The sequence below is a fragment of the Lycorma delicatula genome, chromosome 4 (assembly GCF_047948215.1).
Source record: "Lycorma delicatula isolate Av1 chromosome 4, ASM4794821v1, whole genome shotgun sequence".
NCBI classification, from domain to species: Eukaryota; Metazoa; Arthropoda; class Insecta; order Hemiptera; family Fulgoridae; genus Lycorma; species Lycorma delicatula.
In genome coordinates this window covers 158,261,122-158,289,076 of record NC_134458.1, presented here as the reverse complement: position 1 = coordinate 158,289,076, position 27,955 = coordinate 158,261,122, and the positions used below count along the sequence as shown (strand labels likewise).

Here is a 27,955-nt window from a genome sequence, read left to right as displayed (position 1 = left end):
TAATGTCGCGTGTTCGAGGTTCGGCAAGGATATTCAGACATTAACAAATGCAATAACTTATTATAAATAAAATGTATTATTGTAAAAACAGAAAATATAATAAATGTATATACATACATATATATAGTACTGCTATTAATATTATATAGCAATTATTAGGTCTGTTATTGGGCGAAAATTATTACTTAATTTGACACATACTAGAATTAACAATAAATAAAAACCATTAATATTTCATCGAATTGAACGTAAAGTGGAGGAAATGAAAACAGATAAAAAATTACATAATTTTTCTCTCATAACTCCACTATTTGTTAACCAATTTTTAAAACTGAATTGTCATTTAGTTCAAAATAAAATGCTTAATATTTTATCCAAGAAAAAAATATTTATGGAGATATAACGGAATGAAAAATAAAAATGGCCGCCATCTTATAATATGCGAAGATATTTAATTCCTGATTATTTAGTAATTTTAAAACTTTATTACCGAAAGGCTTACAAAATATTAATGTCATTCCTCAATGCGGACGTGAGATATAAATTTTTATATAAAAATAACAAAATGGCGGCCAGGGGAAAAAGAAGGAGAAATTGTCATTTTTTCTAACGATGGTTTTTGTTTAGTTTTACAAGTAGAATTCAAAAAAGTATAGCCAGCCCACCATTTTCGAAACACTCTGTATATATAAATATAATAAAAATAATAATTCCAAGTATATAAAATTAAAATTAAATTTAGAATAAAATTATTATAAATACTGTTTCATAGCAATGCGTAACTAAAATAAAATTCATATTTACTTTACTAGTCTGAAAAAGCAGATACTACATCCGGAAGGCTAGTCACTGGGTGGTTGTGCCATGAAACCATGGCACGCCGTTGGGTGGCTGGGCACCGGTTGAGACACTGGGCTCATGATACTCGGCTCTCTTAGACGAGAACGCCATTGCGTGACAAGCAGCATGTTTCCAGTTTTTTACAAGCTGTTGGTAGCCAGCGGGTGACGAGTGATATTTAGAAAGTCGCAATAGAGGTGATTATTTTTCGACAACAACGTATCACCAATACTACGACGAACTGCGGCTTTTTATCTGCCTCGCTATCACCCACTAGGAAGCAACAGCTTGTCAGGAACTGGTATCATCCTGTTTGTCAATGGGTGACAAGCCTAACGTCAAAATAATAATAATAATAATAAAAACAACGGTTGGCAGAGCCACGGCTCAGCCACAAATTGGCGACATATATTTTATTAAGTAAGATAATATGTTTAAAATGACTGGTGAAAAAATATCGAACCCTTGTCAAGGATTAAATCCATGATGGGCTGATTTAGAAACCACTACGTTAATTTAGTAACAACATTTTCCCTTATTTGAAGTCGTGAAATCAGTCCCCAAATTATATTTCCTTCTTCCTGAATCATATATATATATGATTCATCTATATAATATAATATGCATTTATCTATGAATACTTATTTTTTATAAGGAATCAGAGGCCTTTTTTAGAGGATTCGAGTGATATACAGAATGTATTTTTAGCCTTCCTATTACAAAATAAAGAAGTAATTTTAGCAATAGTGGAAAGAATAAATGTAATTTCAGTGAAAGCGATTTGCTTATTAAAACACCTACGTCACTCTATGATATAACGAAATTATAATATAAAGAGAAGGTAATTAATAAAACGCTAAGACTTAAACGCTGGAACTCTCGATTTCTAACTCAGCTGTTTTCGGTAGACGCGCTCACCACTAGAACATCCCGATAAGTTATGAGGTACAATACCAAATTAACTTTTTTTTGTGTAAGTATATACCATATGTCAAATAAATACTATATACTATTTTTTCCTAATTGAGTTTACTTTTTTTGTTAATTTTGTTCGTTGTTTTTAATATTTGTTTTGAGATGTTAGTTATACAGTTTAATAAAATTAATGAAATTTTTTTTTATAAGAGCCTATTATTCTACAATTTGTATTATATTTTTATTATGTTTATAAACTTTCCAAAAAATTATACATAAAATAAAATACTTTTAAATAAATATTAATACAATTTTTCAAAACGAAAAATAAGAAGAAATTGTTTTTATAAATTTTTTCTTATTTGTTATTGACATTAAGAATAAATATTCTTTTAACAATTAAGTTTAAATGGGAGTATTTTTCATTTATCATTGGTTTCACACATAGTAAAGAATAAAGAATATTGCTCCATTGTCTAGTTTAAAAAAATAAGATTGCATGTATTTAAAAGGTATTTATTTTTTTAATTATTTAATTATTTAAGATAAAGAAAGAAAAGTAATCGTTTAAGAAATAACTGGTGAACATTTCAGGTTCCTTTTTTTAAATTGTAGGTTATAAGGGAAATATATAAACAGGTTTGACAATTGGAGTAAATTAATTAAACTTGAATCTGTGAAAATATATTAATTCATTTTTACTTCCTTGTACGAAGTAAATGAAATATTGTGATCGCGAAAAATTTCGGTTATCAGATTTCAACGGAATTACCCATTTTGACCATTCCTGAATCCATTTTTAGTTTCGGCGTGACGTCTGTACGTACGTATCTTGCACAATTCAAAAACTATTAACCGTAGGATGTTGAAATTTTGGATTTAGAACTGTTGTAACATCTAGTTGTGCACCGCCCCTTTTGATTGCAATCCATTGAAACAAAAGGATATCATACGTGGTACTTATTTGCATTGGTTCCACAGTTATAGCCAAATAAAATTTTAATTAATGAAATATTTTCATCTTACAAGGGGAAAACGCATCGATTTTTTTATCTCTTTTTTAAAAACTTTAAATTTAAATATATTGATTTATTAATAATTAACCTGTGACTGTAAAAAAACTTTACAATAGTTTTAAAAAATCATAAAATATTAGTGAAATAACATTTTATGTACTATTTACAGGCATGTAAATCCATTACATATACACATGTGTATATTTGGCAACCCTTTTGGCAGATGGACTTTTCGTATGCTAAACATGTGAAACGTTTTTCACATTCAATTGTTATATTGAGTAAATTTATTTTTTAACTTTAGGTGGAAATCTTTTTTAGCTCCTATTTAGGATTGATGAAACCTTTCGTGCCGAAAGATTTTTATTTATTAATTTTATTTTATTATTTTTTAAAAATAATGGTGAATTTGATTTTTATAGAAAGAAAAGGAAAAGAAAAAAATGGAAAAAATGAGGTAATATAAAAACTTCATTTGTAAATTTCTCAACAAAAAAAAAACCCACAAAAAACCCGGACATCATTACTTTCAGGGAAAGCAAAAATTTTCTACTTATAAAGTTGTTTAATTACTTTGATGGTTAAGCCACTAAATTTTCATATATTAATAAACAATACGCAATTGTATGGTTTAAAATTCTCTTCAACTTCAATATTAATTTTCAAATCAATAACGCCCATTTCTGTCGATTCATCCTGTCGTGAACAATCACATACAAGGGATATTTGTTTTTATAATCTGAAAACGTATATGGCCAATCGGTCAATTTATAATACAACTGTTTACTCTAGATTTCTCTAAAAGTAGTGATGAACAAACATAACGTTTACAAACATGGTGTCATTATACTATTACCATCTCAACAATAACCATAACAATTACCATCTCAATGTCTGATTTTTCAAAACTAATAATGATTATTGTTTACATTTAAAAATAAATAATCAATGGTTATACTTTTTCTAAAACTCCCACCAACTTTGCATTCCATTCCATCAGGTCACTTCCAGTTTAGATTTTTAAGTTGTGTAGTTGTATGGGCTGGTCCTCTGGCCTGGGAACCAGCCTGCGATTCGCTTTCTCTTATAGTATGGTTCAGACTTTCAATATGTTTGGTTAACTTCATCTTGGTTTTGTCTTTTTTCTCTCGTACTCTCGTCGCTTTCGTGTATTCATAAACGTTGTGTTAATTCTCTCACCATCCTCTTGTTCTACTCGTCTGTGATTTCTATGTTCATTTTGCCTCGTTTCTTTGATAAGTCAAGTTTCGAATTCAGTAGTTATCGTCTCTGTTGAAAGTGGTTCAGTTGCTACAAACTGAGACGATATGTAGCAACTCGTTGCTACATATCTGAGACGCTCCGTATTGTTAAATTCCTAAACAGTCACGCAAGTGGCTTAGATAAAGGTTATGTTATTATTTTTCATGTGTAGCATATTTTATGTGCTATTAATGCCAACTGTTATTATCCAATATACTGGTAATTAAATACTTCAAAATTATAAAAAAATATATGACAAACATTAATGAACATAAATGTGTTTGTTAATAGCATTCTATATACATTACAACTTTCAAGAATGTTTGTTTTCTACTGTACTTCATTGCCTCTTAACTGCACAACCTCTTGATTTGTTTTTGGAAAATAACAATTTTAATGAGACAGTTATAGCCATTTGATAATAATTGTTTATTAACAAGTATTAAAATTTGTAATTAAAACTACTACATAATTTCAATGTTTTAGTTTCTTGCTGTTAATAATTTTTGGTCAATGTTAAATATTGTTTTGCTCCATCATATATTATATTATTTTAGAAAGTCATTAACATGAGAATGGCTAAGAAACTTAAATTTTTTTCAAAAAAGGCTTGCTTACTTAATGAAGTCTATTTATATGATTACATATTACACATTTGATTGTAATTAACACTTTTTGTACTGGAATATTATCATGGCCTTTTTTCTACACTAAACTAGAATTACATGTTAGCATTAAATAATTAAAACATGTAATTCTAGTATGTTGATGTTCATAATTCAGAAAAGGCCAGTGCCAATAAGATTTACTGTAATTTATTTTTCTAAGTTAATGACATTTGTTCATTGCTAATTATCATTATTACAGAATATGTCACTAATGCAGTTTACCAGTTTCACTAATAACAGTTTTCCAGTTACACTATGTTTATTGATGTTATGTTTATAAGTTTATAATTGTAAAAAAGGTGTTCTCTTTGTTTTCAGACTTTGTTAAACTGCAGATTTTCATATTTATTAGCCTATATGCAGTTTATGAAAATATAGAATTTATCACACAAATAATGATTATTTGAAAAATGTATGTTTATGTATTTCTCATTTTAATATTATAATTATGTTAATTTCAGCTGATGTTGTATATGTTATGTTATGTTGTATATGTTATGTTTATTCTAAGTCCAATTTCTTTTGGCAAATATGAGCTGTCCATCTTATTTTTTGTTAATTTTACCCAACATTAATAACTTTTACAATATATCAGCTTTTAAAATTGAGATTTTAAATAATCTTTACTTTGTTACAGACACCACGGTCGGCACCACCACCACCGGCTGACGCGGCGACACAAGTGTCGTCACACACAGCGTGTGTAGCGGTGTAAACGCTGCCACCGCAGTCATCGTCGTTGTCACCGTGGCCGTGGTGATGACACAAGCGTCGTCACATACGTGTGTAGCGGTGTAAACGCTGCCACCTCAGTCGTCGCCGTCACAGTGGCCGTGGTGACGACACATTTGGCAAATAATTACTGCAATCAGATTTTATTGTAACATGATTAATAAAATAAAAATTTGTATTTATTTATTTTTTTATTTATTTATAAACAGATAACACACGTTTAAAAAACGAAGACAAACTTAAATGCTGTTCAGAAAAGATATGTTTATTATATAATCAAGTAACTAAAACAGATAACAGTAATGCATTATCATAATATTTGTATACAAGTCATTCAAGATCTGTGCTGCACACCATTGCAGTTTATCTGTACATTGTAGTTTATCTGTAGTAATGAGTATATTGTTTGATACATCTTATTATCCCATTACTACAATCTTCTATTCAAAATATAGGCAGCATTATATGGGTGTTCTTTTGTAAATCTTCTATAAATGGATGCATGTTATATAGAAAATTTGTGAATATTGATATTTTACTAATACATATAAATAACTAAAACAGATAACAGTAATGCATTAATTATACAAGTAGATTCTAAATAACTAACCTAAAACTAAATTAATAGCAATAAATGGAATAAATTTTCTTTCTTTAAAACATTCATTACTGAATCCATGATAACACTGTAAAATAATTGTTAAAGCAAAGAATATAGAAATTATTCAGTGAATTTTCATTTAGTCTTAGAAATTTAATAAAGGTAAGTAAAACTACCAATTACAGTGAGTGGCTCAAACAAAAAGGCTTTGTTCTAAAAATTCTATAAATGTTCCAATATAAATCATATTTTTAAAATAAAATGAAAATCAAAATAGAGCTTATAAATCTACTAATTTTAAATCTTTTAAAAACAATATGCCAAGTATTGAAACTTATAAGCATTGCTTTAAGAAATGGAAATTGATAAAATTTAAATTTATCAATATGAAGCCTAAGACTCTAAACATAGTGAAATGAGGAGATAACAAATGTATTTATTACCACAAAAGAATATTGTCCTTTTATAAAGGAAGACTACACACTATTAATCCATATGACTATAATGCACATAATATTGAAACTAGAATGGTAGTAACAGTTAGATGGTAAGTAACTGTTAAGCCTTGCTAAAAGCTAATAACCAGTAAATTTGTAAACAGTGTTAATAATAATGAAAATCATTGGCAAAATGATTATGCTATTATGAAAGTTAAACTGGGGATGTGTTGTCACAGAGTTCAACTGCCTAGAATAAATACCTACAAAAATATAACTAGGATTAATAAGAAAATAGTTATGGGTTGAGAGATTCATATAATGTAAAAGAAAATGTTTCAGGCATTGGCTTTTTCTTTTAATATAATAAAGCTTTACTGGAATTGAACCCAGAACCTTCTAGGTAAAAGGTAAAGATGTTAACCTCTCTGCTATACAGGTGACACTTTTCTTTTTGTGTTAAATAATGTATATTAAACTAAACTGAATTCAAAGTGTGTGTAGTTGTAGCATGAAAGGGATGAGTGGGATACACAAGAATTGACGTACTGGTAAAGTAAGAGTACTATTAAAATGACCTCTCTTTTTTCTGTTTAGCCTCCAGAACCACTGTAAGGTATTACTTCAGAAGGATGAATGAGGATGATATGTATGTATTAATGTAAATGAAGTGTAGTCTTGTACAGTCTCAGATTGACTGTTCCTGAGATGTGTGGTTAATTGAAACCCAACTGTCAAAGAACACCGGTATCCATAATCTAGTATTCAAATCCATATAAAAGCCTTTACTGCGAATTGAATCTTAGAAATCTTAAAAATCAGCTGATTTGTGAAAGTTCACCACTAGACCAACCCGGAGGGTTTAATAGCAGATTCAAGAGTGGTCGACCTGAGTCTGTACATCTTAAATTTACTTTTACATTGCACTATGTCAGGCTTGGCAAGCCAATAGTGGTAACTGCCTTTGCCTACACACACGCGCGCGTGCATGCGCATACACATGTATGTTTTATTTCTATGTGGTCAGTATTAGTTGCCAGTTCAAGGAATAATTCTAGTACAATGTTAGTAACATGTTATACCTCCTTCCAACATGTTATATTAATATGTTGGAAGGAGGATTAGGGGAAAAATAGTAGTATTAATTTGCAATTTGGTAGTTGGTTTTCAAATAGATACTTTGTTTTTATGTTGAAGCCTGTATTATTCAAATTGATTTTAATTTTATGCAAAAACCAAACAGTTATATCTTCAATTCTTTTATTCAGTTAATACATAGAAAATATTTAATATTATAGTTAATATTCAGTTAATATTTCAGTTAAAATATTTAAAGATGTTCAAAAAAAAGTCATAACAAAGATGAAATACTGGTAATAAGGATAACTATGTAATATGAATATTAGAAACAAAAATTACTAATCTATACTTTACCTGTGCCAGTTCTTGCACCCTGTTGCCTGGTAAAGACAGGGGAATATAGGTATGTTGACTTGTATATTTGTTAATGGTTAAGCATAGTCTAACTTCCTGAAAACATTAGTCGGCAATAAAACAATATTTATTGTTTAGTTATTTGAAGCAGATGGTAATGTACTGATTTAGCTGTTAATTCTAAATACAAAACTACTTTATTTCATTACATTATTAATCTTAGATGAATATATTTTTTTTTAATTTAAAGTATGTGTTAGTGTGAATTACACACTAACACATTTTAAATGTCTTCTCAAAAAAGTAATAAAATTAAGTCATTATAAAGGGCATGAAATTATTGCATCAGTTATTAAAAAGCTGTGAACAACCAAGAGAAGATGCACATCTAGATCCCATTTGAACAAATAAAGACAGAAAGGGCAGCACGTTATTCCCACATTTTCATATTTACAGTTAAGAGAATAAGCAGAGAAAATAAAAAGAGATTTTCTCCAATCAACATTTAAGTACCCTAAGGAAAGGGATTTAAATTTACATTTTACTAGAATAATAAACAATCTACAAATTTAAACCATCTAAACTTTAGAATGCTTAACCTTTCTTAAAATACAGTAATAGATTGTTGAGAAACGAATGAAATATTTTAAGACAAGACTAAAATTATGTTTACACAGCAACAATATTACTTGGGTTTTAAAGTTTTTTACATGAATAATGTAACCTGAGTGTTTGGTTTTTCTGTTGTGTGAAGTGCAGAATTTCAAACATTTCTCAAAGAACTCAAGAACTGGTGTGAGGATAGTAAAGATTTAAAAAGTAACATAGCTTTTTATTTTATGTGAAACATGTAAAAGATTTCTCTGAAATTTGATATTTTAAGAAAAAGATAAAAGTTAGAGCATCTTAATTACAATCTTTTATATAATATGAAACTGTTATTATTCTTAAAATTATAAGCCAAGTAAAAAAAATTTTCCTTTGAACAAAGCTTTTAGCATCAATTTTTTCAGATTATTTAAGATGAATGATTTAAACAAATAAATAAAACAAAGACAAAAGCTGTTATAATTATTATTATTATATCAAGAAAAATACTAAAACAACTAATACATATATATATATAATAGAAACACAAATGATTATTTACAAGAGATTTTAATTTAAAGATATGTGAAAATTTGCTGAGGAATTTGTAAATCTTTTATTTACAATAAAAAAATATATTTTTATATTGTATTAAATATATGTATATATATTTATTTTTGATATCGTATTCTCAGATCTCTTATTAGCTGTTAATTTGAAAATTGATTTAGAATCAGTTACCATAATTTATTATCAATTAAAATCAATTTTTCTAATACTTAACCACGACAATGATTTTGGAATTAAGTTCAGTACTGTAATAACATTTTTTAAAGTAATTATTTACTTTTTAATGTAATGAATTCAAATTAAGAATTACTACTTAAAAAAGAATTATTATTAAAAGAACAGTGCAGAAGACATACAATACTAATGGTTATACATAAATTATAACATTATAATTAATGTATAACAATTATAACTAATTAGTATAACAGCCCTAATAGCCTCTGTAATAGAAAATATAATCTTTATTCCTCATTAAAAAAAAAAACTATTCAGTAGAAAAAAGATAATAAGAAATTAACTGCTTTATTAGTAAAAAACTTTGACAATAAATGTTGCCAACCAAAATTTAAATGAAAAATAAAAATAATCATACTAGCTAAAGTTTCAATTTTTTTAAAAAAGTAGTTAAAAACACAATATATTAGTTTCATTTTAAAATAATGCAATCATACTTTTCTTAGGAAAAAAAAAAATTAAGTGTTATCACCAATAAACACCTTTATCATTACTTTTAATATTTGAGCAACTACTCATACTCAAAAATTATATAACATAAAAAATACACAACCATTTTTAAAAGTTTAAAAAAAACCGTTAAACTACATTTCTTTTTAATAAAGATATCAAATTAAAAAAAAATAGTCTACATTTCTTTTTCCTGCTAGAAATAAAAGATACGTAAGATGAGGCACTTAATAACTCTAAAATATTTTTAGGCACTGAAATTATAAGTTTTATCACAGGAATACATAAAATATTACAAAACTATATGCAACTTATAATGATAAAAAAATATTAAAACTGTGTTTAATTGTACTTACAATTATTACAATACTTAATATAATACAAAAATGTTATTTTGTACAATTAAAAGATTTTCTTTAATTAAAATGTTATATATTTGGATTTACCATATTTTTAATTTTTGTAACACTTTAGTGGTATATTGTTGAAGTAAAAAATTACTTCATAAGCAGTTTATGTTGATAAATTACGAATATTAGGCATAACCTCGAAGTTCAGAGCGCCGTATAGAACTTGCCAAGCAGAGTGAGAAAACAATTCCAACAAGCTATAAAATAAAGATACAAACATTAACTACTTTTGTAATTTAACGATAAATTAAAGACTAACTGCAGAAAATAAAAGTACTCCAATAGATCAAAATACAGTAAAACCTGAGTTAACGGAACTTGGATTTAACAGAATCCTGTCAAAAACCGTAAATTTCCCTGGTCCCGTGAAATTTACCAAAGATATGATGTTAAATTTCCCTGAAATAACGGAAACCTGGCTGACGTGGAAACTGAAAAAATCTCACGAGTTAACGGAAACGTACCGAGTTTTGAGAATCGCGTAGAGTACTGTAATTTATGCAAAAAAATACGTATATCCATTATTCATTTAATGATGTACATAAAGTTCCGTACTAAAGTTTCCCACGATATAAAATAGAATACGTATACGGTACAGCAGTGGTTCCCAAACTTTTCCGAGTCGCGGCGCCCTTTTTCAATTAAAATTTTTCTATGGCGTCCTACCCGAAGTAAAAATATGACATACACAATACAAATTGTGATTTCTTTTCACCATTAATTTCTGTTAACGTAAAACCAAACTCTAAATAACCGTCATCATATTTACGATATTTTCGTTTCTTCACAGTCGTGTCACCGGTTGAAGACATACAGAGTGTCCCATATAAAACGCAACCCAACCTTATATTGGTAGGTATTGAAATAATAAAAAGGCATGTGTAAATGTAATTTTTATTATTACCATCCATTACCTTACATTTAGAGTAAATGTTGGAAGTGGCCGCCATCTTCTTGAATACAAGCTTCAATTCTTTTTACAGCGTTTCTTGCAACTTTTTTCAAAGTTTATGGCTGGATATTTAATACAGCTTGTTCAATATTGACTTTCAATCGTTCAAGTGTTCGTGGTTTGTTGCTGTAGGCTTTTTCTTTGAGGTAACCGTAGAAAAAAATCCGCCGCAGTCAAATCTGGAGATCTTGGTGGCCACAAGCATCGACCGATAACACGATTACTAAAGAATTCCTCAACGAAATCAGAAGTTGAACCTGCGTAGAGCGATGTCGCACCGTCATTTTGTAGCCAGCAGTGTCTGTCTTCCTCTTCCAAGAGTGCAATGAACTGAAATAAAATATCCTGATATCGTTCTGCATTAATGGTGCACTCGAAAAAAATAGGACCAATTATTTTCTTCCGCGATATCGCGCACCACACGCCCAACTTCTGCGGGTGTAATTGTTTTTCGTGATAAACGTGGGGATTTTCAGCACTCCAAATTCTACTGTTTTGGCTGTTTACGTAGCCATCCAAATGAAACCGTGCTTCATCTGTGAAAAATAACAAATCCATAACATTAATTCCCTCGCGCAGAAATCGACGGAACCATTGACAATATTGTAGCCGTTTTTCTTTGTCGGGCTCAAGAAGTTGATGAACCGTTTGAATGCGATAAGGTCGTAATTGTAATTGTTTGGTCGCCCGATGAACAGTTGATTTAGATAAATTAATTTCAGCAGACAAACGTCTGATCGATTTATTTGGCGAGGCGAGTAATCGGTCTTTGATTTCAGTGACTGTATCTGTACTCAACACTGACGCAGATCTTTTGTGTTCCTTGTTATTAACAGAATCAGTCTCTCTAAATTTTGCAACAAACCTTAATACTGATGTTTTGTTACGAGCTGGTTTATCTGGGTACTTATGGCGAAACAAATCTTGCACTGCAACCACTGATTTCGTACTGAAGTACGACTCAACAATGAAAACACGTTCATCCAGTGAAAACACCATCTTGTCTCTAGCAATACACTGAACGTTATGATTGCATTGTTGTTACCATCGGTAGTGTTCTACCGCATCACCGCGATGTTCAGATGTTGGACGAGTCCATTTCAGTAACGAGTAGGGGAGTAAGCTTGACTTTTGAAATTTCATGGATGAGTGATTGATGGGTTGCGTTTTATATGGGACACCCTGTACTTTCTTTATCTGCACTATTACGTTTATTACTGTTCAAAAATCGGTCCGTCATTAAGATACAAGAGCAAAATATCACAAAACTATTTATCAAGGATAACAAATAAGAAGTAATATAACATTAATTATGCAACATGAACTAATTCATATCACTGTTTATTTATATGAAGCGCTGGGTTTAATCTCACTAGACTTAGATTATAAACCGACTGACTGAATTGAGTCGACAACGCTTGCTTATATGCTTTCCGCAAGATCTTCCAAAACAATCCAAATCTGTCGCGAAGGGTCTACCGCACCTCGACGTGTCAAGCGCGATCATATGCCGCGATCGAGAAGGCGCAGCGTTGCCGGCTCGCGTTCGCTAGAATATTCTACGCCGGCGACTTAACTTTTATACAGGGTCAAGTAAAACTACACAAAAAAACTAGATATTTTTAGCTTCTCACTTTCTTTTTGTTTAGTTAGGCCAAATGTAAATGTCTTAGTTCAATTAATTATGAAATTTATACAATATTTCGTGGCGTCCCTGTGAAGAGACCGTGGCTCCCTGGGGCGACGCGGTGCACAGTTTGGAAATCACTGTTGTACAGTACTATGCATACCATACTGTATACTGACTACGCTTATCACAATTTTTATTTAAATTAATTATGTAATGTCACTACATGTAACTTATCCACGAGTCGTTTTTGTTCATTATAACAGTCTTCTTTACTGTGCGTGTGTATGCATTTTTTTCCGTTCATTCGCTGAATTTGTCATTTTAATTTTAATTTTTTTATTTTTAAGGATTCATATTACACTTCAATACCTAAAATACAGAACTGTACGATGCGATTGTTACTTCAGTGTTCTTCCGGATACTGTGTATTAGTGCAAGTATGGCATCGAAAAAAGTTGTGTTGGACTTAAATACAAAAATTAAAGTAATCGAAGCCAACGAAAAATACAAACTGTCCATTAAAAGCTTAGTCGAAAAATCTGGCGTAGGTAAGACTCAAATCTATGAAGTTTTAAAAAATAAAAACGAATTAAATACTAAATGGTGAAAAGGGAGCGTTTCAAATAAAAGGCATATGTGAAAAACTAGCGACGAAGAAATTAACAAAATTGTTTGGGAGTGGTTTGCGAGTGCGGGAGCAAGAATGTTACCGATTTCAGGAGTAATTGTACAGTGCTAGCAAAGGAAATTGCAGAGAAATTAGGTAGCACCAATTTCAGAGTTTCAAATGGTCGGCTGGAAAGTTTTAAAAAACGGCATCAAATTGTGTTTAAAGAAGTATGTGGCGAGGCTGGAGATGTGTGTGACGAGACAGTAACTGACTGAAAAACAAAACTTGCTACTTTGACTGAAAATTACGAACCTATAAATATTACAAACGGGGACGAAACCGGACTTTTTTAATCGTGCACTACTGAGTAAGACTCTTTGCTTGAAAGGAGAACGTTGTACAGGAGGAAAGCATTCCAAGGAAATGTTAACGGTTTTTGTTTGCGGTTTTATGACAGGAGAACTGGAAAAACCGCTCGTTATCGGAAAGGCTGATAAGCCAAGAAGTTTTAAAAACATTAATAAAAACAGTCTTCCTGTAGTATGGAAATCATCCAACAAAAAAAAATCATACATGACGTCGCGTATTACGGAGAAATGGTTGCAAGGACTGGCAGCAAGAATGAAGCAACAAAATAGACACGTTCTTCTGTTTTTAGATAACGCTACATGTCATCCGGATATTGCATTAAGCCATGTTAAATTAGCTTGGTTTCCACCAAATACGACAAGCGTTACCCAGCCTATGGACCAGGGTGTAATTAAATGTCTCAAATTACGCTACCGTGGGTTTTTAATAAAATCTCTGTTAGCAACTACTGAAACGGCACGGTCAACTACACTACTGACTAAATCTATATTGGTGCTCGACGCTATAATTAGCTGTCGGAAGCATTTAAATGCGTATCGGCAGAGACGGTTCAACACTGCTTCCAAAAAGAAAACTTTCAATTGCACACGGAACTTACGAACAGAACGACAGAAACGGAACTTACGACATTTGATGATTGCAGGAAGAACTGAACAGGGCGTCTTACGAAAATATAATTGCTGAAGATTTTGTTAACATGGACAACTTATTAGAGACCGAGGCTAACATAGAGATTATAGATGAATTTGTAGACCACCATCTAGAGAAAACTGAAGTAGACAAAACCGATTCCGATGACGAGGACCGTAACAGTAACGAACGATACAAAAACTAGATCATACAGTGCAGCGTTATCCAACCTATTAAACCTTCAGGAATTTTCACTTACAGCAAATGATTCAGAGTTTACATAATTTGTAAAGCCAGAATGATGACAGAAAACAGAATAGCTGAAAGTAAAGTTCAGTACAAAAACAAAAAAACAATTTTTTTCTTATAGTAAGGACTAAATTAGATAATGAACGGCAATAAAGTACATTTAGGTTAATTTAAATTATGTTTACTTATTAAAGTGTATTAGTTTAAGGTACTGAAATTCGTTATTTTTCAATATTATCAATTCCTAAATTTAAGATTTTTTAAAATTAAAATTTGAAAATTGTTCTACAATTCAGTATACTGTTCTGCCGTGCTAACATATGGTAGAATTTTTTTGCTTACGAATTCGTTAACAAACTACTGTACAATCCACTGTTGAAAATGAATTGGAATTATGGTAAGTACACTATGATATTTTTTTCTTTTTGATTGTATAGTCCGCCAGTTCATCCCTGTATTCACCGGAATCATGTTCACGACGGAAACTATTTTCGGTCCCGCGAAATGCCGTTAACTCAGGATTTACTGTACTTTTAAAGCAATAAAAGAAATACATTATGTTACACTACTTTCAGTTTTATTTCATTACCTTTGCTTTACATTCAAACTGAATTTCTCTACCACCAATAAAAGTAGATATTCTTAATTGGCATTCTTTCATAAGAGTGTTGCTTGATAACTCCTTGCATGAATAAAGAATAAAAAAATTCTTCAGGAAACATCTTCACTATTTCTTAAGATAATCTCCATTTAAGTCCATGTACTTAGTCCAACTATGCTAAAGTTTTTCAATCCCATCTTTGTAGTATGATTTATCAAATTCTTCAAAATAAGCTTATGTTTCAGCAATAGCTTCATAATTATATGTAAATTTCTTTCCAGCAAGCCGCTTCTTCATATTTTGAAATAGATAATAGTCCAAAGGTGCAAAGTCTGCGAAAAAAGGTAATGTGGAAGAATTCTGTCATAACTCAAATAATTTTTCAATTACAATTGCAGAGGACTGAGCTAGCATCTTGATACTAGATCAGGACTAGCTAACAGCAGTGTCTTGATGAAAAAGAACCATCATTTTCATCAAATATAGTTGTTTTTTTTAATTTTTTGTGAAACTGGGGAAAACTTTCACAGAAACATTTCAAATTTTGAAACAAGGTTACGGAGATGATGTTCTGGGTTGTACACAAAGTTACGAATGGTTTTCATGATTTAATGTTTTCACGATGGTCGTCAGTGAATCTAAGATGACACTCGACCAGGAAGGCCTTCGACTTCAACTGATGACACCCACGTTCAGAAAATTAATGATCTGGTGCATGCAAATCCCCAATTGACTGTCAAAGAACTTGCTGAAGAGGCTAGCATCTTGATTGGATCATGCCATGACATTTTGACTGAAAAATTGAACATGCATCGAGTTGCAGCATAGTTTGTTCCTCGTTTGATGACCCAACAGCAGAAAGAACATTGAATGGATGTTTGTCGCCAACTACTTGAACAAGCCAATGAAACATTCATGCAAAGGATCATAATGGGAGACGAAAGGTGGGTTTACGGCTATGAGATTGAGACAAAAGTTTAATCACCACATGAGTTGGCGAAGGATCTTCACGCCCAAAGAATGCACGTCAATCTCGATCCAATGTCAAAGAAATGCTCTCTGTCTTTTTTGATTTTAATGGAATTGTGCATTTTGAATTCTCGCTTTAAGGTGAAACAGCAAAGCGTACATACTATCAAGGTGTTACGTGAAACATACGTTGTACATACTACAACGGTTACGTGAAAAAATCCTCAAAAAGAGATGAGAGTTGTGGTTTGACAACTCATGGTTCCTTCACCACGACAATGCGCCCGCACACTCAGTTTTGACAATTCATTAGATTTCTGCCAAAAATCAGATTACTGTCCTTCCTCAGCCTCCCTACTCGCCAGACCTGACTCCTAGATTTTATAAATAAAATCAGTGATGAAAGGAGGCCGTTTTAAGACTATTGATGACATTAAAGCAAATTCGTCTTAAGGCCATTTCAAGTGAAGCTATCCAGGACTGCTTTGCAAAGTGGAAACATCACAAGGAAAAGTGCATGAATAGGGGAGGGGAGTACTTTGAAGGGGACAAGAACCAACTCTTTAAAATTAATAATAAAGATTAAAAAATAAAGTTCATGTATTTTTTGAATAAACCTTGTAATAATTTATTGTCTTTGGGCTACTAGTCTATTCCAAAATTTTTCTTCCAGTTCCTTTATTTATTCTTTTACTTACAAATTAAAAATTAAGAAGATAGGCTAAAATCCTAATCCTTTAGGACTGCTTATTCTGACTTTTTGAGGATTGACATAATCTAGTAATGATCGAATGCAATATGTTTTACTATAAGTTGATTTTATTTTTCAAAAATATATTTCTTTTCATTTCCTACTCATTAAAAATATAGTTAAGAGTACAATAATTGTATTCTAGGTAATAAAGTAAACTGCATACCTTACAATTTGATGATTCCAATACACCAGGAATATCTCAAGAAATTGCATTTTGTCAATTGAATAGCATGATATAAGATAAAATGCCAATGGTTTACTCACATGTTTAATAAACTGATTCCAATATATCACCAAAATTAAACACCTAAGTGTATTATGTACTTTTAATGACCCCTTTATTATTAGTGACTACTGACAATAGAAGTCGATGTCACTTAAAAAATAAATACTGTACAACTTATAAGTAATAATAATGTAGAAATACTGTAAAACTTATAAATAATAATATAGAGACTTTACCTTAATTAAGCGACTAATTCACATTTTATGCTATCATGTACTATTAGTTTGACAAAGGACATTTAGAAATCACACAAATTAAAATTTATATACTTACAATTTATTTTGTTTTGAGCATCTTATTTACAAAATAAGTAAATTATATGTCGCAAACATTAATTCTGGTTCCACTGTGACATATACAATAATTGATAAAAGTTAATACAAAATTAAATAGTCATAAGCGGCAATGAGATTACAATTAAAAAATCAATAATAAACTTTATACAAGGGTTATTTATTTTATTTTTTACAAAAGGAAACTAACTTGTTACTTTTAAAAGTAAATAATACCTTTTCACAATAAACTTGCTACACAACAGAACAAACTGTTGCACTTTTATTGCAAATAAAATATGCTTGTGATGCACTCTTCATTCATTCACTCCAAATGTTATCATACACTGTACCATTTATTGGCCTTCACCAATATTTATATCCCTGGGCCTAAGGGTTGTCCTAACATAACTGCAGCCAGCCCATCCCCTTGTTCATTTAAACTTAATGATCCTAAAACAACAGCTATTGTCCCAAATATTCATTTATTTTTCAGAATTCTCTTGATTTCAAACTTTCTATTCTTTTCTAAAAATTGTTTCTATTAATCCACTTCTCTTTTTACATTTATTTGTCTATTTACACTGTTCCTTAATTCTAAAAAAATACCAATTTGTTTTTAATGATCTATATACTTTTCCTATTATAGCTATGGCTGGGAAAGCAAAAAAGGTAAATATATGTAAAACGTTTAGCGTATATTTTTAATTAACTAAAGAAAAAACTCCGAAAAAGGTGAATCTACCAAAAACTTGTTAATCTAAATATAAAATGTGAATTAGCATTTTAATAAAGATTAAGTTTCTTTATTGTAATTACTAATATTATACACAAAATTTCTGCCAAAACAAGGTTACAAATATCATACGAGAAAATACAATACATGGAAAAGCAAAACGATACAGAAACCATATGCACAAATACAGAAACATAAAGAATGCTGAAAAATTCAAGTAGCTAGGGGAATTTATACAAATGGGAGGATCAAACAAGTCATCCAACATGGGGAGAAAAAAAACTTCAGTAAGCATGTAGACTCACATGGTTGCATTACAACAAGCAAAGTATATCAAATCAAGTGAAACTCAGACACTAGAAGATGGTTGTGCTACTGGAGGCACTGTACGCATCAGAAACTAGCAAAATTGGAGCATCAGGCATCACAGAAACAGAAAAAATAAAATCGAAAATACTTAGGAAAGTTTTTGGAGCAGTATATAGAGATGGTATGTGGGTGAAGAAAACCAAAGAATTATATGAATGAACAAACACACTCACAGACACAATCAGAAAACACAGACTTACATTCTACGGGCACTTATAGCAAATGAACAGACTAACAAAGAGGATCTTTGATGTAGTGAATGACTCAATCAAAAAAATCAATTGACATCACAAAATAGAAGAGGACCTACGACAAGCAGGGATTACCAGGGAAATGATAGGAGAAAGAAGAAAAGTTAACAACACAATTATGAACACAAAATTTGAAGTGAAAAAAATAAGAAAATAGGAGCAAAGTGGACAGAACAAAGGAAACAGGAATGCAGTCAAAGAATGGAGAGATTTTGGGAAGAGAAAAAGGAGAAAACAGCTTAGGATTGCATAATCATGAAACATTGAAGTTCAAAAACTGTCCTTAAGGGCAAAAATGAATAATAATTACTATAATCAGCAGAGTGCATTAAAAATATTTATTTCCTAATATAAATAAAACTTACTTCTACTGATGCTACTCCAATAGCGATACATCCTAAAGTATGTAACTCATCTTTTGCAAATTGTGTTAACTTCTCAATGCATCCGACTGGATACATTTCTCCAGGACAGCCACCAGTATACGTTGTATAATGTCTTCCATTATCATCTACGCAGCATGATGAAGGATACTTACCAGCCCATGATGCTGGACCACTGGTACCACAGCACTTCCACTGTAAAATAACATAAAAATGAATGAATTAATCCTGAAAAATTATGTTTTGTTAATTGGGAGGGGGATTAAACCCTCCTCTTAAAAACTTAATGAGATGTCAGAAAAAGAAATGCTGCTATCTCAGTGCTGTAAAATGGAGGGTTCTATATGTGCTTGTTTTGATATTGTTAGATTAATGATTGAATTAGGAATAGAATATAAACCTATGGAATGGTCCATTTTATAGATTTATTTAAATAAAGCCTAAAAACAGTTTTACTCCACAACGGAAACACAAAGCCATTTACTTATTCAGTTTTGATGAAAGGAACATATGATAACTTGTTGCCAAGGAACATGGTTCCATTATTTTTAAATACAAACAGTTTAATTGACAAGTTTGGTGTGATTTAATGGTTGTTGACCAACTTGAAAATGGATTTTCAAGTTGGGTCCACAAAATACTGCTGTTTTTATGTTTATGGGGTAGCAGAGCAACACAGCAGCATTTTGTAAAAATGAAGTCTGGCTAAAGAGAATTTATTTTGAACGGGGTAATCAAAATGTCTCACATTCCTATTCACTCTGAGATTATTTACACATTGACTAAAATCAACAAAAATATTTTAAAAGCCATGAAGAAGGTAAAGGCTTACATTTAAAAGAATTTCTACACATTAAACTTTCTTTTTCTGTTTAGCCTCCGGAACCACTGGAAGATATTACTTCAGAGGATGATATGTATGAATGTAAATTAATGAAGTGTAGTCTCAGGTTGACTATTCCTGAGATGTGTGGTTAATTGAAACCACACCATAGAACCATACCATTGAACACCGGTATCCACGATCTAGTATTTAAATTCGTATAAAAGTAACTGCCTTTACTAGGTAGGACTTGAATGCTGGAACTCTCAACTTCCAAATCAGCTGATTTGTGATGACAATAAACTGAAGCCAAACTTCTAAGAGGGCATATTTACTGGGACTGATGTTAGAAAAGTAATTTGCAGCCCTGTTTTTTTTAAGGGAAACTCAACAAGCAGCATAGAATTTGTCTGTGAAGGTGGTTAAAGAATTTTTTGGTAACAAAATGAAAAAACTAAAAAGATCTTAAAAAACTAAAAGATCTTAACTCCTGCTGAGCCATGGAATGTTGAATGTCACTAAAAATAAAATTTCTACATTTGCATATTCTTTCCAAAATTTCTTTCCAGGAAATTCTGGTGTAGTTAATAATTAACAATGAAATAGATTCCACCAGGACATCAGGACTACGGAGATCTATTAACAAGGCTGTTGGGGCCCAGCAATAGTGGGTGATTATGGCTGGTTTGTAAAAACAAGATTGATTTGATTCCATTAAAAAGAAAAAATAAGAAAATTCTATTATCATATTTAGGTTATGTTAACATTATTTCATTATTTTATTTTTACAAAACCTAATAATTTTTATGTAATTGAATAAAATGTTATTTCATGATAAATAAAAAACATTCTTAATAAAATTAGTCTTTTGATTATAATTTTTTGCCATCTTTTATGACATCTACAATATTGCTCATAATAAGAAAAAACTACACATGTTACATCTTTTTTCAGTTATTTTTTAACATTCAGCTGCAAAATCAATTAGAAATAGATAATTTCATTGATGTTACACAAAAAAAAAGTTATTTTTTAAACCAGTGTAATTATGTTTTATTACCAATTTATTATAACTCTATTAATAACGAGTAAACTTAATTGTTAACAACAGTAAATTAATGTAAGCACTACACCATTCTGTACTTTAATACATAACACCTTGTACAAATTGAACTGGCACGCAGATTTACTCCATTCTTTGCTTTACACCTGGCAAGGACACTCACAACCACATGGTAACTGGTGCTTCATAAATAATTTCTCTTTATTGATGTAGTACTGTACTATCTGTTGTGAGTAATCTGTTATATAAAATGAATGAATAAAATAAATTATATAAAACTTAAAATAAAATAATTTTTTTTTACAAATAACTTATTTTTATAAAGTGACATAAATGCCAGATTTCAATGGATAAGTCATTAACAGACAAAAGTAAAAAATTATGTACTTTATTTTAAACTATGTATACTTGTATAAGTGGATTTAAGCCAATTTAGCTTGTACTAGCTATACCATTATGATACACTTAAGATACATTTTTAACTCTTACTTAATGTAATAAGGAAGTACATTTTCAATAAGACTAAACTTCTGATGAATGCCAACACGGAACATTACATTACAAATAACTCTTTCAGTCTAATCTTCATCCTACAATCCTGAAAACTTCTATCATCAACATTACGTTCCATTCCCCCAATTATAATTTTATAAAAATTTTAATTAGTGTACGTACCTCACGTTGAACAGTATCAACAAGTTTTCTGTAATCATCATTAGTATTATAACCGTCAAAAATTCTGTCAGCTGTGACTGACAAATAGTCTTGTGCTTTTGATTTGTAGACGAATGCTAAAATACCAATTCCAACTTCAAAGAAGAATATCGTTAAAAGACATATAGTATACTGAAACAATAAAAACATGTAACTACTCAATACGTTTTTTTAAAATTTATATATAAGTAATTATTTGTAAATATAAAAGAAAATTAATTATTAATTTTAACTTACTGTATACTACTAGGACAACTAATTGGATTCAAAAATAAATATGCACATATGACTGGGCTATTAATATACCAAACCAATAACATTGTTGTTAAAAGAGCATATCTTATTTGTGTTTTTTTAATTAATTCATAAAAATAATTTAAAATAATGGTAAAACCAACTTCAAAAATGCAATAATAGGTATACATTTTGCCTTTATCGGTCAATCCAAATTTTAAAAAACTAGCAAAAAATTACACTCTTAATTTAGAGTAGACTCAAAAAATTTGAAATTCAAAGAATTGAATAAATTACAAATTTTTATTAAAATTTTTTAGTCAGGTTTTTTTATTTTTAAAAAATTATTTTGTATTTTTTATTTATTTTTTTGTTAATACAAAATTGCGGCCCACATAAAAAAATTCTGTTTACTAGAAATGCAAAGTCACAAAACCTATGTTTTGATAATAAGAAAAGAAACCCAAATTCACAATGCATTCTACCTAACATAAACCAAAGTTCTTACAAGTATATTAATTATTATTTTTTATACTAAATTTTCCAACTATTTTTATTTTATTTTTGTTTAAATATACTGTATTTTGAATATCATAATGATATAAGCTAAATATCATTATGTTATTTTTTTTTAAAATAAATGGCATTCACTTCTAGTAACTACACATAAGTTCATATGCCCATCAAAAAAAAAAACAACTGCAAAATTTTTTCTTTTTTTTAAAACTTGAATGATATACAGTAAACAAACAGTTTATTTAACACAAATCTGGCCAGTGGGTTTTATTTTTATACTGCATAATCAAAGATGCTTCTTTTTGAGATGTAACAGGTGTTATGGAAAAAGCAGGTTATGTTAAAGTAGTTAACAATCTAGCCAAATTTTTACCCTCACTATTAAAAATATACAATACAATTAAAATTATTATTATTTATTTTATAATGATATACTTTGTTATACCATAAAAATGCTTGTGTCCATATTATGCGTGTACAGTTTGATCTATCAACACAGAAATCTGATATATATATTTTTTCAATAATGAATTAATATAAATTAATTGACAATTACCATATGTTAAGTGGTAATTGTCAATTAATTTATTTGCCCTAAATAAATATTTTTTAATTAATATTATTATATGAATAAATGTTAAAACAAAAGAAAAAAGAAAGTTTATTAAACACTGACCGTTATGATCATACAATGGCTTTCTTGAATGGCACCACAGCAACCAAAGAATGCTACCAAAAATACTACTACACCAACTGCAATAAGTAACATAGATGCAAATGATACATTTCCAGCCAATAATTCTTTAACATTACTTGCTTTTGAATTTACAAATATGCCAATACCTATTAATAAAATTCCAGTCAACTGTTAAAAAAAAAGAAGAAAAACATATAATACAATATACAAAAATGAATTTATATGAATTAGTAAATAAGAATTAAAATATATATTAATTATTTAATTGAAAGAAAAATTAAAAAGAACAAAAATAATATTTATATTGTCACTATTACAATTATTATTTATTAAAGCATAACTTATTCATTATTGTTTTCTTGCATGAGTCTCTAATTTCAACAAACAAAATCTACCTGACTACATAGTACATTTAGAACAAAATTTTATTTTTAATAAGGTCTACATTTTTCTATCTATCAAGAACGATCATACTTAGGTCTCATTTATTATCAGTATTGTTTTGTAAATTACAGTTGTTACCTTTTATTTTTTTTTCTGTTTAGCCTCTGATAATTACCTTTCAGATAATACTTCAGAGGATGAATGAGGTTGATATGTATGAGTATATATGAAGTGTAGTCTTGTACAGTCTTAGTTTGACCATTCCTGAGGATGTGTGGTTAATTGAAACCCAACCACCAAAGAACACCGGTATCCACGATATAGTATTCAAATCTGTGTTAAAATAACTGACTTTACTAGGACTTGAACACTGGAACCCTTGACTTCAAATTAGCTGATTTGGGAAGACGTGTTCACCACAAGACCAACCCAACTGGGTGGGTTTACAGTTTTTACCTTTCTTTCTTTCTTTTTCCTGTTTAGCCTCCGGTAACTACCATTTAGATAATTCTTCAGAGGATGAATGAGGATGATATGTATGAGTGTAAACGAAGTGTAGTCTTGTATATTCTCAGTTCGACCATTCCTGAGATGTGTGATAAATTGAAACCCAACCACCAAAGAACACCGGTATCCACGATCTAGTATTCAAATCCATGTAAAAATATCTGGCTTTACTAGGACTTGAATGCTGTAACTCTCGACTTCCAAATCAGCTGATTTGGGAAGACGCGTTAACCACTAGACCAACCCGGTGGGTTACAGTTTTTACCTAACTTTCATCAACATCACTGATCAGCACTAAGTTTCTGAATTTTAATCCACTGGGTAAAAATTCAGCAAATTTTGCCCATCAATTTTTACCCAGAGAATAAAAATTGTATTTATTTTACTTTATTTATTTTTATCGACTTAAAACTGATTACTAAATATTTAAAAGACTTTAGAAAAAGAATGATATTTTTAATTTTGATAACAGGTTATCAAAGAAGAATGTAATAATAAGAATGCTAAAAAATATTTTTTATTTTTACGTGGAGCGTTTGATACTCGGAATCGCTATAGATAGAACCACTAATGATTAGCTGATATGATAGATGTAAGATACCAACCTTTACATAATTCCCGTAAAAAATTCATAACATTTATTAAACGATTTTTATTTGTTACAGTTATCGAAGAAAATTGTTTTTTTTAATGTAAAAAAAACGAATGTTCTGCAAATATCTGTTTTTGAAAAGCTTTACGGCTAAGATATCATGTTGTTTTTGTTGACTGCACTGTCGAATCGACCGTTAATTTTGGTTTGATGAATTAAAACATTGTCGTACAAAAGAAAACTCATCGGTTTACAACGAAAAAATCAATTTTCATTGCTGTTGCGGATATTATTAATTGCAACTTGAATTCTTGCTTAGAAAAGTGACTACACAAAAAAAAATTAACAAAACGATTTGATCGTAAAAGTAATAATAATTAAAAAATGTTATTATTACTAAGAAAAGGGTTAAATTTTAAGTGCTGTGCAAACGATGGATACTTCCACATCATAATCTCAACTTTTATTTAATGTAATGTTGAGATTATCACACGGTAGAGCCCCGGATAAATCCAACCCAACGTCTGTGCAACAACATCTACGCACACGTCTGAGGCGGGCAGCGACATGGTAAAAAAATTGCAAAAAATCGGTACCTGCGCACTTATGTCGGCCAACGGGGAAATGGTCTTGCTCAGGAGCACCTCATGGAGTACGGGACCGCGAGCTGGTTGTGGTTGTGCTTCTCGCTTTCGTTGTTTGCAGCGCGGGTGGGAGGCATGACCATGATCTGTTTGCCGACGCTGTTCAGAGTGCAGACGGGGAGTGCCCATCCCTCTTCTCAGTTGTGGGGCCGGCTTGATAACAACTGCTTCATAATAAGTTCAAAAAATTTAGAGTACCCTTATTTTATTTTCCAATCATTTTTCTGTTAACTTATAGGATTTAATTAAAATAATACATTTTTTTATTAAAAAAAACCCTAAAGGAAACTATCTTTTTTGATAATTTTTTTAACTTTCTTCGATATGAGACGCTCAAAATATATCTAAAATATATCATATTAATTGCATAATAAATTACATATCTTCACCCGATTTGGGTTTTTCTGGACTAATAAATTGTAGTTTCGATCGGTTTCCCCAAGTAATAATTCTATTAGACAAAAAAAGTCGTAAAAAATAAAAAAAATGGTACAACCATTTCTCTCATCTCGCTTCAAAAAACTCAAAGAAAGAATACTCATCGTCATACAAAACACACCATTGAAGAACGCAACAATCGAAGATTACAAAATTAATATACAGTACTGAATTTTAAGTTCCATATTTAAGACTAGACCATTAATCGTCTACAGATGCAGAAAAAATGTACGAACAATTTACACCATCACAGAGTCAACTCAACATTTATAACTTATGAAGCAAAACAATTTATAGAAACAAAATAAGCATAAAATACAAGGATATTGACTAAAACATTCAAATTTTACGCGATGGCACATAATTCACGATCAAAAATAAAATATGATAACAACAAACTAAAAGAATAAAAAGGCGCACCGTTGCGGGTTCCCCCACGCGATTGATAACAGGACAAAAAGAAACGAAGTGAGAATATATCAACACAGGTCAACCAATTAGCCTTCAAATCAACACAGAAGTTAAGGCTAGATATGATAATACCAAACCTGAAGAATCTGCTGTTAGGTACCTTCATAGGCTATCCTCTTGCTAACAAATATTGCGCTCGGCTGTTAAAGAGACATTTTGGTTTTCGTCCACCTTCATTTTCCAACAGCCAATCAAAGACCATTAAGCACTCAAAATTCCCGCCCACGGGATGAATGAATCAATTCTCTTACAGTGGTATTTCGTACTTAACCGACGGATTTTATTTTTGGAGGCCGACCGGGTTCAAGGCCGAGAGATCGTGATCGGGCTCTACCGATGAGCAACTGACGACGAAGTACTGACCCGTCTTGGAGCAACCATATATACGCCGCAAGGGAAAACCGATCTGATGTGTAGTTGCATAAGGCATAGGCCATCGTCTACCGAGAAAAGTCGAATCCCGAAAAAAAATGGGACAGAGCAGAGTCCGATTCCGCTCCCCTTGGGCGATTAGTGCACCCAGCAACTCATAATTCAAAATTCAGTCGGTTGATAATGTTAAAAGATTAGAAATACTGTTAGATATTAATTGGAATATCCTAACATCTTCAAGAACAGTCCGATTTAATAATAGGTTCACTTATAAAGTCGTTGACAATAAATTAGAAAAGATTTAGAAATACAATTCCATGAAGTCATATATATATATAGGGTCACCTACAAAGAAACGCAGAAACTTTCAGGACATGTTCTACTGGTGAAATAATGAAAGACGTTCATATAAACATAGGTCTAGAAACGCTTTTTTGGAGTTATGGCTAGCGAAAGATTTCGCCTGGATTTTAGCTTTTCTAATAAAAATAAGCCCTATTGTAATTTTTGGGACCAAAATTAAGGAGTAAAGTTGGTGGTTTCTTGCATAATTTGAGCTGGGAAATAGGATAAACAGATCCCAGAACTGTAACTCCAGTAATTTTTAAGATATCCGACGTAAAACTCAAAATTCGGTGTCGAGAAACTAGTTTTATTTAGGTTTGTATTACAATATTCCCAATCCCCGTAGGGGAAGACGCCCAACTTGTGACGATTCCGATCGCCACAACCCCTCGTTCTTAGCCCTGATAGGCTTCTTTAACGGGAGTCGTCTTATAGACCATCAACTGATTACACCTCACAGTAATAAGCTAGGCCTAGGTTGGGATGCCACCGATGTAAATGCCTCGATAGACATTTACATCGGTGATTTTTAACTAAGCTTTCGCCTTTGCTGCAGGCCTCATACGAACATCTTGAATGCCCTACATCGTTTCTCTCTAAACTAGCGTATCGAGTTCACGGAAGCACGAACCCCGCGCCTAGTTCTACATTTTACAGAGCCAATTTGTAAATGCCGCTTGGCTCGAGGCAATAGAAATAATAACATACTACCAGCAATGTTGCTCGCAACAACGGAGTTTACTCCTAGCTCCATTAGTGAACTCATTTTAGTTCATACTCCAGACTTAGGTTAATTTACGGACTCCGGTCGGGTCCACTAAGGATAGGCGGACAGACCTCCTACTCCCACTCAGCTCCATCGCAGAGTCCCGCGTGACATTACTCTATTTCAACCATCGTCGATATGTCCCTACACCTCACGGTTGCATGGGATCC

General features: G+C 30.9%; 1 protein-coding gene across 1 annotated transcript in view; it reads right to left on the bottom strand.

Annotated features, from left to right (window-relative positions):
• Positions 1-8,964: 8,964 nt before the first annotated feature.
• Positions 8,965-27,955, bottom strand: part of LOC142324026 (23 kDa integral membrane protein-like) — an 81,585-nt gene continuing 62,594 nt past the window's right edge. Inside the window, exons 2-5 of the mRNA XM_075364592.1 lie at positions 23,246-23,434; positions 21,781-21,951; positions 19,202-19,414; positions 8,965-10,355 (exon numbers count right to left, since the gene is read on the bottom strand). Coding sequence (XP_075220707.1) covers positions 10,284-10,355; positions 19,202-19,414; positions 21,781-21,951; positions 23,246-23,434 — 645 coding nt within the window. The 3' untranslated portion in view covers positions 8,965-10,283. The remainder of the gene's footprint in view (positions 10,356-19,201; positions 19,415-21,780; positions 21,952-23,245; positions 23,435-27,955) is intronic.